This window comes from Choristoneura fumiferana, chromosome 22 (assembly GCF_025370935.1).
Source record: "Choristoneura fumiferana chromosome 22, NRCan_CFum_1, whole genome shotgun sequence".
Lineage (NCBI taxonomy): Eukaryota > Metazoa > Arthropoda > Insecta > Lepidoptera > Tortricidae > Choristoneura > Choristoneura fumiferana.
The window spans coordinates 10,372,576-10,388,499 of NC_133493.1; the positions used below are offsets into that span (position 1 = coordinate 10,372,576).

The 15,924-nt window shown below is 39.2% G+C and overlaps 3 protein-coding genes across 3 annotated transcripts in view; 1 reads left to right on the forward strand and 2 right to left on the reverse strand.

Annotated features, from left to right (window-relative positions):
• The window catches only part of LOC141440216 (protein Wnt-5b-like), a 65,334-nt gene that overhangs the window by 8,912 nt on the left and 40,498 nt on the right, over positions 1-15,924 (forward strand). The gene's annotated exons all lie outside the window — the stretch shown is intronic.
• Positions 211-7,083, reverse strand: LOC141440364 (uncharacterized). The gene is made up of 4 exons (XM_074104871.1): positions 6,815-7,083; positions 6,394-6,479; positions 2,038-2,142; positions 211-783 (listed from the first exon to the last, which is right to left on the reverse strand). Exons 1-4 carry the CDS (start codon positions 6,882-6,884, stop codon positions 664-666), a joined length of 381 nt encoding a protein of 126 aa, XP_073960972.1. The 5' UTR covers positions 6,885-7,083; the 3' UTR covers positions 211-663.
• Positions 8,116-12,814, reverse strand: LOC141440435 (uncharacterized). The gene is made up of 4 exons (XM_074104955.1): positions 12,487-12,814; positions 10,026-10,111; positions 8,814-8,921; positions 8,116-8,386 (listed from the first exon to the last, which is right to left on the reverse strand). The coding sequence occupies exons 1-4, from the start codon at positions 12,719-12,721 to the stop codon at positions 8,264-8,266; spliced, it is 552 nt and encodes a 183-aa protein (XP_073961056.1). The 5' UTR covers positions 12,722-12,814; the 3' UTR covers positions 8,116-8,263.

A 15,924-nucleotide genomic window follows, 5' to 3' on the forward strand; every position in this document is an offset into this window, starting at 1 on the left:
AACCGGGTTCCTAAGTAGGTATGGTTCTTTGGTACCATCAAACAAGCGGAAAATGTACAATTTAAAATAAATGCGTCTCTCTCGCACTTGAGCAGGATATGCTTTGAAATAATACTGTTTGTCTCGTTCACATCGACGTTCATGCCCTCCGCTCCGATCTTTACCTATTCGTTTCCTCGTTCACTCGCTTACTCCTAGCTCCCGCTCCGTTTTAGCTCCGGAGCCAGAGGAGCGCGGACCGAGACCGAGACCGATTAAGATCGTTTACGAGGAACTAGTTCTTTTCGGTCCGCGATGGGAATTCATTCTTTTAAGTTCTTAGTTCAGGACCGACTCAAGCCTACTTTCAACCGAAGTAACTGAAGGGATAGGGGAGACTTATGTCCTACAGCGGCTGATATGCCTATGATGCGTGGATACATGTGGCTGCAGGGCTAGTACGAAACTCGAAACTCGAAGTTCGTGTTTTGCGGTCCCTCTGACACTTATACTATTTAATACGAGAGCAAGAGGGACGGTACGATACGAACTTCGGGTTTCAAGTTCGTAGTAGCCCTGCTGGTTATTCATTTCTTCTAAGGTGGAGACCGTTGATTAACGTTCCTGCTGCATGATTACGACTGGTATTTGCTGGTCGACTGGCAGAATAGGACCACTGTTGAGTTAACAGGTTATTCTGACGGGGTCCCTCGCCGTTATGGACTCGCGCTCGGTTCCGTACAGCCAGAAGCGATACGAGAGGGTTGTTATCTGGTTGCAAATAAACGTGAAGCTTATGAAATCCTGGAATAAAGAAAATTAGTTTCTGTTAAGATTTTCGTTTTTGAAAGAGATTTCTGCCAACAAGAGCTTTTCCAAAAAAATCCCCAGCTAATTGTAGGTACTTTTAGAATTGGAAATTTTGGGATTTGCACTTTTTCGCAAGAATTACACCTCAATGGGCTAAATTTATAGACAAAAACAAAACATTATTTTCTTTTAAATGATAACGAAATGGATAACTCACGTACTGAAATCGAGTTTAGTTCGACATGTTTCGGGCTAATCCGTAACCCTTCATCTGGGAGCAACGTGACTCGGCGGCTGCTGAAACGTGCGCGTGTTGCAGCTGCCGCCGAGTCGCGTTGCTTCCAGATGTAGTTTCATAGTCAAAATTGCATTATTTTCTTATAAACCTGTTTTTTTATCAAACGAAAAATGCAGGACCAAAAATACTACATTTTTATCAAAAAAAAATTTTTTTTGATGTCTATTTGTCATTGAATTGATATTATATGTGTTAATATGAGTTATACACTACCCATAGCACATCCCTAGTGGACAAACAAACCTGAATGAATTGTCAGTGGAAAACTTGAGTATACATATTTAGTTAGCATCTTGTAGCTAAACTCTAATAAAATTAAAGAAAATTAAATAGAAATTAACAAGCCAATCAAATTACATGGCAGCAGATAGGTAAGCAAAATTCGCTTTAATCCTGATGATAAACATGCGATGATGGTGATAAATGGATGAAAAATCAATGTGCGCGGGTCAGTTATAAAATTTAAAGATTTTGTAAGAAAAACTTAGTTGACGACTTGTATTTCATATTTAATCACCATCATCATCCTCATCAGCCGGAAGACGTCCACTGCTGAAAAAAGGCCTCCCCCTTAGACCGCCGCAATGAACGACAACTCGCCGTTTACATACGTCCACCGGACGCACACAACTTTCACGATGTTGTCAGTCCATCTAGTGGGAGGCTTGTCGACTCCAAAACAAAACATAGATGTCGCTAGTGTCGCTGCTTAAGTGACTAAAAATGTGTGATGCATGGGAGAATTTTGTGTCTAGATTCCTGTCCAATGGTGGTGTAGGGGTATGGGGCACGCAGCACGGAATGCAGAGGACCTGGATTTGATTCCCAGCGCTGGTCTCTTTTTCTGGGTTTTTTCTATGCATCCATTGTTTCAGTTTGTATTTTTGTCCAACTCCATTGTTGATCGTCTTCCGGCTAGTGGTGAATGATGATGATTTTGTGTTTATTACCTCCATTAAGCCACCGGAGCTGATATAGGCTTTACTCTCGGACCCGTCCGTGAAAAGTATCACCTGGTACCCCGTCACCAAGTAGTCGTTGTCGTCTTTTTTTACCTAAAAAAAAAAAAAAAAAATATTTATAAATTCGTTATTGGATAAGCGTTGCTTGGTTCCATATCAATATTATCATCACGTCAAACATTTTTTTTCTTGATTTTACTATCATACGGGTACGTGTGTAGTTTCCCATCGTAGGTATTGTCTCGAACACGTTCGTATTTGTCATGCTACTTCAATCAGCATCAGTACCTACTAGGGTTGTAACGGAACTTCGCCTCCGCCTCCGTTACTGCGGAAGCTCCGCAAGAAATCGTATCTTCGCCTCCGCCTCCGCAATTTATACCCCGACTGCCCGAAGGAGGGTTATGTTTTTCGAGCGTATGTATGTATGTGGGTATGTATGTCCATTTCTTTGGTCCTCGCTGCAGCCTAAACGGCTAGACGGATTTTAACATATGAGGTATCATTGGATTCGTCATAACTGTCGGAGTGACATAAGCTATATAATTTTTCAATATGGCGTCTGTGAAAAAAAATGAAAGTTGACAGACACGTCTATTGGCATTATTGTTTTATGACATGCAAACGATTATCAACTTTAGGGTGGTAGACCACATATTTGGCTGCCTAGCGTCAAAGTTTCTTTTAAAATAATATACGCGCGCCAGATGTGGTTAGTTAAAAACTTTTAAGGGTCCCTAGCGATTGTTTCCAACTGGTAAAATGACGCCTTCCCAAAATCAGACCTTCATGTTATTTGGGCGAATCACAACATTTATCAAATAATATATATAGAACAAAAGTACCTACATAGAACAAAAACTATTGTAAACATTACCTACTAACATTGCATAAAAAATCCGCGTCAAACGCGTCCCCGTGTCTATAATAATTTAATAAATGAAATTGATTGATCCTGGCAATATTTTGTTTAAATCCTTATCAATTAAATAATTTAGCTTTATGTATCGTATCCTTTAGCGTAGGTTGCGGAATACCTATCAAGGAAACAGGTACAGTTCTTTTTTTAGGGTTCCGTACCTCAAAAGGAAAAACAGAACCCTTATAGGATCACTTTGTTGTCTGTCTGTCTGTCTGTCAAGACCCTTTTTCTCAGGAACGCGTGGAGATATCAAGCTGAAATTCATATCAAATACTCAGGTCTACTGTCCCTTAGAGCTGTGAAAAAATTAAATTTCTAAGCCAACGCAATCGAAAGATACAGCCGTTTATGCTGCAAATTTTCGACACTCGCAAGGGAATCAAAACCTACAGGGTACTTCCCGTGATCGCAAAATCTTGAAATTTGCTACGAAGCAACGTCTTATAGCACAGATAAAGGGAAAATTGCGAAAAGCATAAATTTTTAGTTACATCATATAATAAAAATATTTGTACGGAACCCTCGGTGCGTGAGTCTGACTCGCACTTGGCTGGCTTTTTTGTATATCTGTCAGCTCTACGTTTGTTTGTAATATAACTGTCACATCATTTCTTTCACTTGTCCCAATGCATTTTACTTGTAGTAAACTAGTAATATCGACTTTAATTTCAAACAAGAAAGCACTTTTAATAACTGTCTTCAGAGTGGATCAGACTTTGGTTTTGAAAAAAATTACCTATCTCTTAATCAACTTTACAATTAATTACATGATATTCCTAGCTAACCTTTATTTTTAAAGGTTCTAGTTGCTAGGCTATGAGTTGCCCTTAATAAGTAATTCTAATTATGTTTTTTATGTTCTTAGGATTGCTAGTTATTTATCAATTGAGCCCTGGGAAAATCATTTAGTATTGAGGAAGGTTGTAGGACACACATCCATTAGTTAGACATACTTTCGTCTTACCATGTTCATTTTTATTATCTCGGTCGGAAACTGCTGAGGTCGGCGAGCATAGCACTGAAGTCTTCCATGGTCTCAGCCATGACTACAATATCGTCGGCGAATCGAAGGCGAGTGAAGTACCCGCCATTAATGTTCATGCCTCGTCCTTTCCAGTCCAGAACCTTAAAAGCATCCTCCAATGCAACGGTGAACAGTTTCGGAGCGATTACATCTCCTTGTCTGACTCCCCGCTGCAGAGGAATAGGCTTCGTGCTCTGGTCATGTAATCGGACGGACATAGTGGCGTTTTTGTACAGACACTAGACACTTCAACACTTCGATATACCGGTAGTCAACTGCACCGCTGGAGAGCCTGCATCACAGCCCAAGTTTCGATCGAATCGAAGGCTTTCTCGTAGTCCACAAATGCAAGGCAAAGGGGAAGTTATACCCTTCGGTCTTCTGTATAACCTGCCGTAACGTACATGTGGTTTACGGTACTATAGGTTTTCGGAAGCCGGCTTGTTCGGGAGGCTGGAAATCGTCAAACCTGCTTGCGAGACGATTTGTGATGACCCTGAAAAACAGCTTGTAAACATGGCTCAGAAGTGAGATGGGTCTATAATTCTTCAGCAAGGTGTTATTACCTTTTTTGAAGATGAGCACCACCACTATCTTCTGTTCCATGCTTTCGGTGTTCCCCTTGGTGGAGGACGGAACTAAACGGCGTCTTAAGGTCCTTAAGGACTGGTTTACCACCCGCCTTCAAGAGTTCGGCTGTAATTTCATCGTCACCCGGGCTTTGTCATTCTTAAGCTATTTGAGGGCCATACTAATCTCGTACAGGCTGACGTCTGGGATGTCTTCGTGATAGTGTCGGGTTAATCTAGCCCTCGGGTCTTTAGCTAGATTTTCGACGGGTGTTCGGGTTGTCGTGTCGCTATCCATAAAACCTCTCGTTTTCCCCCAACAGCTCAGGTTTGGATGAAATGATTTTGCCGTCGTCGGTCTTCAACTTCATTAACCGGCTTTGACTTACAGACAGATCCCTGGTAAACACCTTAGAGTCTCTGATACGCTCAATAGCCTCTTCAATGCTATTTATTAGTATTAAATCGGCGTACATCGCGCTTCAGAGATTTTGAGATCTGCCTATTGAACTGCTGATAGCGACAATTAAGCGTCACCAGAAGACTAGCAGCATCTCACGCCTCACCTCCATGAGCCTAAGGCCAGAGCGCGAGAGCTTATTGGTTCTAGTACGGCGGGTTTTGAAGAAGTTAGATTCGATCGTATGGACAGCTTCCACAAACCCGTCGTTGTAATCGTCCACGTCGCTTCGCTATCTAGGCATTCAAAATGGTTTTGAAGTTTGAGCTGAAAAGCTCTCGGGTTTTGGAGCTGAGCTGGTTCCGGGCGGAGCGTAGATTTCATCAATAGAGACCTCTCAAGCTTGAACTGGATATTTAATGAGCCTCGTACAAGCGAAAAAATTATGCGAAAATTTGGTTGGGAACTAATAATCGGTGAAACAATTTTCACCGAAGAATTAGAGAATCCAATTCCATAATATATAAGTATTAGTTAACAATTAATAACTTAAGTTTTTATTTTAATACTTGCTCATTTAAAGGGAAGTTTATTAAATCTTGCTTTTCATGTATATTGTTATATTTCAACAAAATAACAGACTTATACAGAAAGAAAGAAAAATAAAAGGAAAATATGGAAAATACCGAAAAATTACCGAAATACCGGGATACCGTTTTCAAAATTTGAATACCGGAATAATACCGGTATTGCCATCAAGTCCAATACCGCATAGCCCTACGGTGCGCGAGTCTGATTCGCACTTGGCCGTTTTTTTGTATATTTGTCAGCTCTACGATTGTTTGTAATATAACTGTCACATCATTTCTTTCACTTGTCCAATGCAATTTACATTGTAGAAGTAACTATGACATGCCGAATGCGATAGATGGCATCACACGTCACTAACTGGCGTCATAAGATCAAGACTTTAGAGTGGGTCGGAGGGACGAAAAAAAAAAATCTGTTTATTTCTTAACAATTTTACAATTAATTACATGATATTCCTAGCTAACCTTTATTTTTAAAGGTTCTAGTTGCTAGGCTATGAGTTGCCCTTAATAAGTAATTCTTAATTATGTTTTTTATGTTCTTAGGATTGCTAGTTATTTTATCAATTGTAGCCCTGGGAAAATCATTTAGTATATGAGGAAGGTTGTAGGACCACATCCTTTTGCCATAAATATTTTGACATTTTGGAACGATGAAGTGATTACTATTATCTAGGCTTCGGAGTATTTTTGATCTGTCATATACGTGTTCTGCGTTGGTAATTGAGAGCACACCTAGCGCGTAATAGCCAGGGATTCGGTTTGAATCCCGTCCGTTTTAATAAAATCCTAATAATTTGTTTACTTATAATAAATAAAATAACAAAATGTATACTTACAACAGAGGAAGGGTAAGCTAGCGTGAGATTCACATCCTGCCGTGCGAACGTCCAGCCCTCGTTGCCGTGGACAATAGTATGGTGAGCTGGAAACATGCACAAGATAAAGTGGGCTAATATCGTAAAAATCTATTTAGCATGTGTAAGATTATCGGAAAATATCACGTACATATTTTCGTTTGTCAATTAAATAGAAAATGATGAATATATAGACATAGTCCCAACTCCCCTCCCCCCTTTTACTCCCCTCCCCCTTTTACTCCACTCCCCCCTTCCCCCCTCCTTTATAAGCGTTGTAAATATCTGTGCACCTGACTATTCAGCATCATATCAGCCGTAAGACGTCCACTGTTGAACATAGGCCTTCTCCCTGGACTTCCAGAATTTCCTGATCACTATACATACCAAAGGTTCAACTTACTGTCTACATTATTCCACGGCGAACAATAATATTTTTTGAAGGTTTTATAAAGCACTCCATTCACTAACATAGGGTTCTGACTATTCGACACCCTCCTCTATGGGCTTCAGCTCTATGGTCGTGTTCGAGCGTTCGAATTTCGAAAAAATAACGAACTCCGCACAGACGTTCGCCACGGACCAAATCAAAATATAAAACAACTGGCCAGTTACCGGCCATTTATAAAACTTGAAGGATTTACTTTTAATTTTCATTACAGTTCGTGCTAATCAAATCACTGTCTAGATGTAATTGATTGCTCGAGTTGTCGGTTGGCGTGATAAGATGATTTGTGATAGTGTTAGTAAATTGTTCCTTAGATTGAGAAGATAATTGATAAAGTTTGAGGGTAGCTTTAAACTCTGAGACGTTGTGATGATAAACAATCAGAATCTGATTTGTTACGGTGCTTGGATTGTGACTAAAATGGAGGGCAGATATTCATCATTTTCAAACATAAATGGTGTAAGCTATTGTATTTCGTAGAAATATTATCTATATGATGATCTTTGGAGTATTGTTATAGAGCTTTCAACTCAATAGCTGTGATGCAATGAGCAGACCCGCCATTACATGGATAGAATTCGGTATAGAGTTGTAAGTCCGACAAAGGTATAGTTTTTATCCCGGAAAATTGCTAAGTTCCCGCGAGAGAGCAGTATACTTAAACGAATTTTTCATCACACTTGTCTCATAATATGCAGGCTACCTTGGTTGCAACCCCCGAAATAAAACCCTCGAACTTTTGTTCTTGTCATGAAACCCAGGGTCGGTCGCATGAGTCATTGCGCGTACTTATTACTGTTGCGCGCGCTGCTACTGCGCCCGGTGCTGCACCGCACCCCCTCCCGCAGCTCGGGCGCACAACGGTAGGGGAAGATGCTGGCACTGCCAAGAGCGCAGCCTAAGGTACCTATCGGCAATTTTGGCAAAAATAATATTTTGTCTTACATAATAAACAATTTTACTCGCAAATGTGATGAAACACATTGTATGTCACAAGTGCGGTAGGTACTAGAATTACGAACATCGACTCATTAAACCCCTTAGACTTCAACTTCAGGCTTCTAATAGACTCTCGTTCGTAATGCCTTATTTACCGCCCTTAAGACACAATGTACTATTTCGTAGATGAGGAACAATTATTTAGTACTTAACTAATTCATAATTATTTTTTTTTTTGGAAAAAAGGTTAAAGAAAACAGTGTTTGTTGCTTTAATATTTATTGTGTGTAAATAAAAATTGTATATCGTATTTTGAAAATTAGCTGTGGTATTTTGGAAAACCTTAAGAAATTAATTGAAGCGATTCATTGAGTCGGGAAATTATGGCTTTTTAACCATCTAGCCGCCTCGCTATATGTCGCAACAGAAAAGATATCAGGGGTAATAGGCTCTTATTGGTTAAATTTAGCACATTTGATAATTGTTGAGGTATGAAGCTTGTACCGCTGACTGCTCGATCCCATACAGCCAGAACTCATATGAGAGCATGGTTATATCGCTGATCACGAAATTGAGGGTTATATGATCCTGTAAAAGAAAAAATAATAGTATATTTTTTATCGAGGGACTAAAATAAGCCAATATATACCCGAGGTGGTTAGCCACCTGAGCTTTAGCGAGGGTGTCTGTTTCTCCAAGGGTTTATATTGACTTTTAGTCTCGTGGTGAAAACTCTATTTTTCACTTCGATTGCGAGAAAACGCTTTCTGTGAAAGAATTAACGCGTTTCTTATTCCTCCAGTCCATAAAACTTTCATAGGTTTTTAATAAATCTTTCTAGATTTCGGCGGCAAAAGATTATCAATTATGTCTTTTGCTCTTTGGATGGATGGTGGTGGTGATAGATGGGTTTGTGTGCTGTGTGGGTTCTTACAGTGTGGAGGTGGAGGAGCTGTATGAACACACATGATATTTATTTATTTATTATGTACATGTTTGTTTTGTTTGTCCTGACCTGTAATAGTCCCCCAGCGGTGATAAAGCCAGAACTCTCAGAGCCATCGGTAAAGAGAATGATCTGGTAGCCGATAATTATGTAGTCGCCAATGTCTTCGACGTCTTGCTAGAATGAAAGAATCCACGTTACAGAAAGAACAAACTTATTTGGGTATTTCTCCACTAATTGGAAATCTTAAACAGTCTCCTGCCAACTTTCTCTTCAAATTAAAATGAACTAGCTGTTGCCTGCGGCTTCGCCCGCGTGGAATTCGGTTATCGCGCGCTGTTCCCTCGGGAACTGTGCATTTTCCGGGAAAAAAGTAGGTAGCCTATGTCACTCTCTGTCCCATAAACTAAAAACAACACGTTCCAGTAAAAAGCCAAAAACAAGGATTTTCCAATTATGTAATGGAGAAATGCCTTATTACGTATGGTGCTCTGCTCTTTGGTGCGATTTTGCTCTTGATTCTGAGTAGGAAAAAACCATATTTTTCCAAAAATTAAAAAGAGGGGTAGTTTTATTTAAAATACCCGTTCACGAAGCGGCGGAGGCATAGTGGTTGGACCTATGGTCTCTCAAGCAAAGGGTCGTGGGTTCTAGCCGTTTGAGTTATTCGTAATTTATGTGAGAAATTACATTTGAAATTTACTACGGGCTGTAAGTGAAGGAAGACATCGTGCACCTGCACAAACCAGTAAAGCAATTCAATTCAATGGGCGAACTTATATCTTAAAGGAGTCTCTTCCAGTATGGCAGCTCTCTCATTCTAAGAATAGGTCTGTGACCAGCTGTGTGAGGTATTATAGGCCGAGATTATGGTGTTCCTTCGGACATGTTCCATCTTGCCTCGACACAGATTGCAACCGGAGGTCTATGGGGGAGCCTATGGCCAACGGTGGACGTCCTGCGGTTGATACGATGAAGGATGATGGTTGATGTTGATGTCGTATGATGATGATGAATTGTTGGTCTTCATCATCTCAGCCCATATACGTCCCACTGCTGGGCATAGGCCTCCTCTCAGAATAAGAGGGCCTGGGCCGTAGTTCCCACACGGGCCCAGTGCGGACCCACCAACGAGATGGACGGATGACCTGGTTAAAGCCGCGGGTTCAAGGTCGATGCAAGCCGCTTCCAACCGGAGCAACTGGAGGTCTATGGGGGAGGCCTATGCCCAACAGTGGACGTCCTATGGCTGATATTATGAATAGGCCTAAGGTATCTTACCTTTGCAGTAGGGTACGATAGTGTCAAGTTGACGTCCTGCTGAGGGAATATCCATCCATTGGTCCCGTACAGCAAGGTATTGGAAGCTGGAAATAAAAAAAAATGTAGTACCTGGGCTCTGCTCGGGCTCAAACTCGTTAATAAGCGTTGTCCCAGAGATAAGATTGTAACGAGGTGTCATACAGCTCGTTTCTTCCTAACTCTTTGTACTGTCTGGTTTAGCACATATTCGAAAAAATAACATTTAAATTCAAATTTCCTTTTCTAAATTCCACACCTGTTCGATTTACGTCAAGTAGCCATTCTATTCAGCCTCCGAGCTGAACAGATACCTGTCTTTTATCCTAGATCCTATAAATCTCCTAAAACTCCATAACAAGCTTACAATTTACTACTCCTATTCGAAGGAAGGTTTTATCCTTATCCAGTTACAAATAATTGCAGTGTATTTGTGAAGTTTCTTAAGTTCATTAGATGTAATACTGCTGGACTTCAGTGCCACTGAATTATGTAAATAAAGAACTGGGCACGGAAACGTAAGTTGATTAACTATGTATTTTTATAATTGTTGATACAGTGTCAAAGCATACCTTTTAGATACTTAAGACCGCGTCTGTTTGTCCGCAGGTGCCCTTTTATTATTATCTATCTATATAAATAAAAATGAATCGTAAAATGTGTTGCTAAGCGCAAAACTCGGGAAGGGCTGGACCGATTTTGCTTATTCTTATTTTGTTGTGTTCGTTATTGTCAGGAGAAGGTTTTTATCGAAGAAAACTTAGAATAACACGGGGTTCCAGCGGAGGCGAAGCCGCGGGAAACAGCTAGTCTTAAATACATATTACTGTCTGCCCTGTTCCTGCCTTCTTCTTTACTCTTACAACTTCCCCGGATACCACCTCGTGACAAGACCAAGCTAGATCGATTTGTCATCCCCAAAAACCAAATAACATACCAAATTTAATCGAAATCGTTGGACCCGTTTCCGAGACCCCCGAAATATACTCGTATGTATATCCATACTAATATTGTAAATGCGAAAGTGTGTGTCTTTGTATGTTTGTCCGTCTTTCACGTCGAAACGGAGCGACGGATCGACGTGATTTTTGGCACAGAGATAGTTTATGGGCCAGAGTGACATAGGTTACTTTTTATCCCGGAAAAATGCACAGTTCCCGAGGGAACAGCGCGCGATAACCGAATTCCACGCGGGCGAAGCCGCGGGCAAAAGCTAGTACAATATATATATAAAAGAATTGCTCGTTTAAAGGTATTATTTTATTTTTATTTGACTGGATGGCAAACGAGCAAGTGGGTCTCCTGATGGTAAGAGATCACCACCGCCCATAGACACCTGCAACACCAGGGGGATTGCAGAAGCGTTGCCAACCTAGAGGCCTAAGATGGGATACCTCAAGTGCCAGCAATTTCACCGGCTGTCTTACTCTCCACGCCGAAACAGATACAGATACCTTGTAATAAATAACCTACCAACTTAAGTTGAACAGTCACCAGCACCAATATCTGACAAAAGAAGCGTGCATAAATAACTGATACTCTACTAGGCTGGAAACGTGTCAATATTATGCACGCTCCGCTGTGGCAGATTAATGCTGGTGACTGAACAACCATCGACATTGTCATATCAAAGTTCAGGGGTATCTCGAAAATGGCAGAATCGATTTTTTAACCCCCAACGCAAAAAAGGAGTGTTATGAGTTTGACCGCTATGTGTGTCTGTCTGTCTCTGTGTTTGTCGGTGGCACCGTAGCTCTTAAACGGGTGAACCGATTTGAATGTGTTTTTTTTTTACTTGAAAACAGGTTTTCTAGCGATGGTTCTTAGAGTGTTTTATCAAAATCGGTTCAGCCGTTTTTGAGATATTGAACTTTAAAGTGACAAAGTCGGGGGTTTTCCAACTTTTTGTCGGTTAGGTTGTTATTTACGTGAAGGTAAGTGGTTTATTTATTTATTGATTTATTTTATTTCTTTATACTTTATACGGTTCTGGCGGAAAATCAGCGCTGCTGCCATGGCGTTTAACGCATCAGCATAATGCTGAGTCAGCGACCGTACGTTTCGCTTTGCGGGGACCGACAAAATTGTGTATTAGGTATGTTACTATTTTCATGTATTTCTTTTTGGTTTATTTGTGTAATTGTGTAAATTTTATTGTATCTGTGTATCTTCCGTATTAGTGAATAAATGTCTTCTTTCTTCTTTCCACACCGTGGACCGCAGCGCCATGCCGGCACGTTCTTCAACCTACGTCAAAGGACCATTTTAGCCCTTAAAAATTTGTTTTGATATCGGTTCACAGCACTTAAATCTTCGTCTAGTTACAGTTTGAGGTGGTATCAAAAATTCACGCTGTAGATTAGATATTACAGCAAGATCTTAAAACGATGATATTATCGCAAAAACAGAGCAGGCGTTAGTTGATTTACCACATTGTACTTACTTTCTTCATTTCGCATGAGCGAGCAAAAATACCGTTTAACTGTTTTAAAAAGCTGGCCACTCAGCAAATTAGCACCATTTACGCCATTTTGAATTATATTATCCACAGGATTAATAGGCACTCGCTGGAAATCAGTAGCTATGATCACATTCTCACTTTTTAAACCTAACGTTACTGGCACGCAACGTACGCTGACCACAGACAAAATTAAAAGTAAAAAACTGACAGCACGCATAATATTTTCAAAGTTTTTTGTTTTTATTTACACGTTTGAGGTTATGAAAGCAACATAATAACATAATGAAACCGACCAGTTGATTAATTTTAGCTGATTAAAACGTGATGATAACAGAATGACATTGTTTTTGATAATTAATAATTGATTGAGATTTGGCTTACGGTGTTTCAATCTAGAATTATCTCTATATGGATTAGTGAATATCTAACTTGTTTTTGTCTTACTCTGGCTTTGGAAGCTGTGCCTATAAAAGAGTACTGACTGACTGACAGACATTCATTCATTCATTTATTTATATCGGACAACCTAAATTACTGTAGCTTGTCGACCTGAAATGAACGACCGTAGGCGATAGGCTTGTGTAGTGCATGTACTACTCGTAAGTACTAAAAAATCTAGTTCCTGATACTGTACTAAATAGAATGGACTATTTCTCTGCTCTTAGTAGGTACCTAATAACAACATCTGAAGAGATCAATTGAATCGAATCTCCGCGGCGGCTGATCGACCGGCCGAACGCCAACCAAATGAAACTGAACGAACTATGGTTTAAAACGAGCTATATTGTATTCGATCTAATTTATAAAAAGTGTAAACAAAGACGCCATTTATTCGACCACAGACATCAGACATTCAATGATGTGAAAACCTAGAACCTATTGCAAAATAATTAATCTGTTCAGTAAATCGATTAATTTATTAATTGAATAGATCAAAGCATTTTTGTCTATTTTATTATTTACAATACTTGATTTCATTCCAAAGACTGTTTATTCAATTATAAAAGGAGTAACTGTTTTTTAATTTTAAGTAAAGTAAATAAAAATCGCTTGGTCATCCGCGCATTAACCGATTTTTAAAATGTCAAAATTTCCACCATCTCTACGCTAGTCTATGCTACTACAGATTATACACATGTTTCAATCAAGAAATAACGTCAGATTTTGACGAAGATTTTTCAAATTAAAAATAAATATTGAAATCAAGTGAATTTTGGTGAAAAAAGTGATTAGACGTCTAGTTAAAAGACACGAATTATAGATAAATGTGTTATTGATTCGATCCAGTGAGTGTTTGTACAAGAATTTTGATGAAAACGGTTTGTTTACACTTTTCATAAATTGGATCGAAATACAATATACTCGTATGCCTGCATATGGACTCTATTACCTACTTACGTACTAGTGTACTAAAAGAACTAAAATGCCGAACTAGGTACAGTATTTGCACGATTGTACTAGGTACTTATGTCTCTGTACTGCTTTTGGTGATCAATAAAGAATATTTGTATTGTATTGTATTGTACTTCAGTTGGGAGGGAGTGACACGTTTAGTAAACAAGCAAGCACAACTCTAATGTACGACATGATAACTAAAAATCTTTAAGGCAATAACTTGGCAGTTAACTGGAACTTATCTGTTAATTTCATGTATTTTTATGTGAGAGTTAAACAATAGAATACTTGGGGTTTTAACATTGTCATTTATTCCGGGTCGATAGTTTCAGGTATTTTAACCGCCCCCGAGCTAGACTTTACATTTGACAGGCATTCCTTGAGGATCATGAGGATGCGCTAAGAATGGATGTTTTTTAATTCTCACGGCCCATCAAAGTTCACAAAGTACCCACGTAGGCACGTAGGTATCTTTTATTTCAATATTTCCACGAATCGCGATAAGTTTGAAGACATGATATTTGGTGAGTGTTTTTTCCGCAACGTTATCCATGGAAATTACTGTCGTAGGCACGTCGCGGGTATAATGGATTTTCGTTATTATGTACTATTACTTATTCTGTGGTTATTATAAATGATACATATCCCGGTACGCCGTTAAGAGTCATCCATACATTTTATTGTGGTCATTTTAACATTTGTTGACATCGACATTTTGCAATTATACCTATTTTGTACTGCAAGTAGAGCGTCGACAAAAAACACTACAAATTTACTAATGGTTCGATTCTGATCGCATAGCTGAGCTACTTTTTAAAAGTATGACCACTGTTCATTTCATATTTTTTTTCATACAGATTAAATGTAATTTTCAATGTATGCGATACAATAGTAAGTTGACGGCACATTGATAAATGTTTATCTTAGAGTTGTCAAATAAATGTCAAAAATTATTTCAATGCCGATACACTGATTTAACAATTAAACTTTTAGGATTAATAAATGATTTAAATTTTAGTTTTTTGAAAAAGTAGTAGCTTAGTTTTGTGAGTAGAATCGAACCTTGAATTTAAAGCCCTATGTTCAGATACATCCTGTATGTATTCCTCGCTTCTAAAAAAAATATTCGATCTATTTTTAAATACTTTGATATTTGTATGTATTTGATAGCTATAGTCTCAGGATATCGGTCACCCGACATAAAATTATCGTTTCCTCACCTAACACACTCAAACTCATCAAAGAAATTGATGCTCTCTTCCCTTTCACTTAGGTTCATAGTAAAATACAAACGTAGAGTAATAGTAATCTATGGGTAATTAATGGTCCTTCGAAACCGGTCAGACACCCTTCACGTGGAATCCCTTATTAGGGCTACTTAAATACTATTACAGACCATTATACTGATTTTTATATGAGGATCGGAATTATATAGAGCTGTTATTACCCTTAGATAAACTGTTTTTGAGTTTAATAATGTTATAGACGTAAATGAGGTAAGGGATATATGATGATAAGCAGTCATTGCCGTCACCCATATACCCAACCATATAAAGCCACAAATCATTACTGTACAGACCAGTACTGTGGCGCTGTGACAACTCGAGTCCCACCTGGTTACTGTTTTCAGTGATGATAAGTAAAGTAAGTAAGTAAATAGATTACAAGTTAGTGTCTAAGTAAATAAAACCAGAGTTGTCTTCCGTACCGAGGTTATATCGTAAGTATAAGGTGACATTAAAGAAGGAAAGTATGAAAAAATCAAGAACGCGTTAATTTCTCGATTGACTCCATCTAACAAGGATTGGGTTCGTCAAGTTGTCACAGTTCGACCGCAAGCCTTCAAGCTTTTGCGTCAAATGCGGTCTCGAAGATCACGACAGACGCTACTGTTGGTGCCTCACGTCTGCCGGATCCAAGCATTTGTTCAGCTCAGTTCTACCATTCAAGGATTTTGGCTGGACTGGGATACGCAAATTAACTTTCGTGACCGCATAATGAAATATCGCAGCCCATGTTAAGCCA

What these genes read in the sequence shown, in the direction of transcription:
- LOC141440364 (XM_074104871.1), bottom strand. Translation starts at nt 6,884, where the DNA reads ATGTTAGTGAATGGAGTGCTTTATAAAACCTTCAAAAAATATTATTGT. An exon ending in GCCGTGGAATAATGTAGACA is followed by an intron (nt 6,480 to 6,814) that starts GTAAGTTGAACC and finishes GCATGTTTCCAG; the next exon opens with CTCACCATACTATTGTCCAC. An exon ending in TAGCTTACCCTTCCTCTGTT is followed by an intron (nt 2,143 to 6,393) that starts GTAAGTATACAT and finishes TTTTTTTTTTAG; the next exon opens with GTAAAAAAAGACGACAACGA.
- LOC141440435 (XM_074104955.1), bottom strand. Translation starts at nt 12,721, where the DNA reads ATGCGTGCTGTCAGTTTTTTACTTTTAATTTTGTCTGTGGTCAGCGTA. An exon ending in GCTCATGCGAAATGAAGAAA is followed by an intron (nt 10,112 to 12,486) that starts GTAAGTACAATG and finishes TTTTATTTCCAG; the next exon opens with CTTCCAATACCTTGCTGTAC. An exon ending in CCGCTGGGGGACTATTACAG is followed by an intron (nt 8,387 to 8,813) that starts GTCAGGACAAAC and finishes TTTCTTTTACAG; the next exon opens with GATCATATAACCCTCAATTT.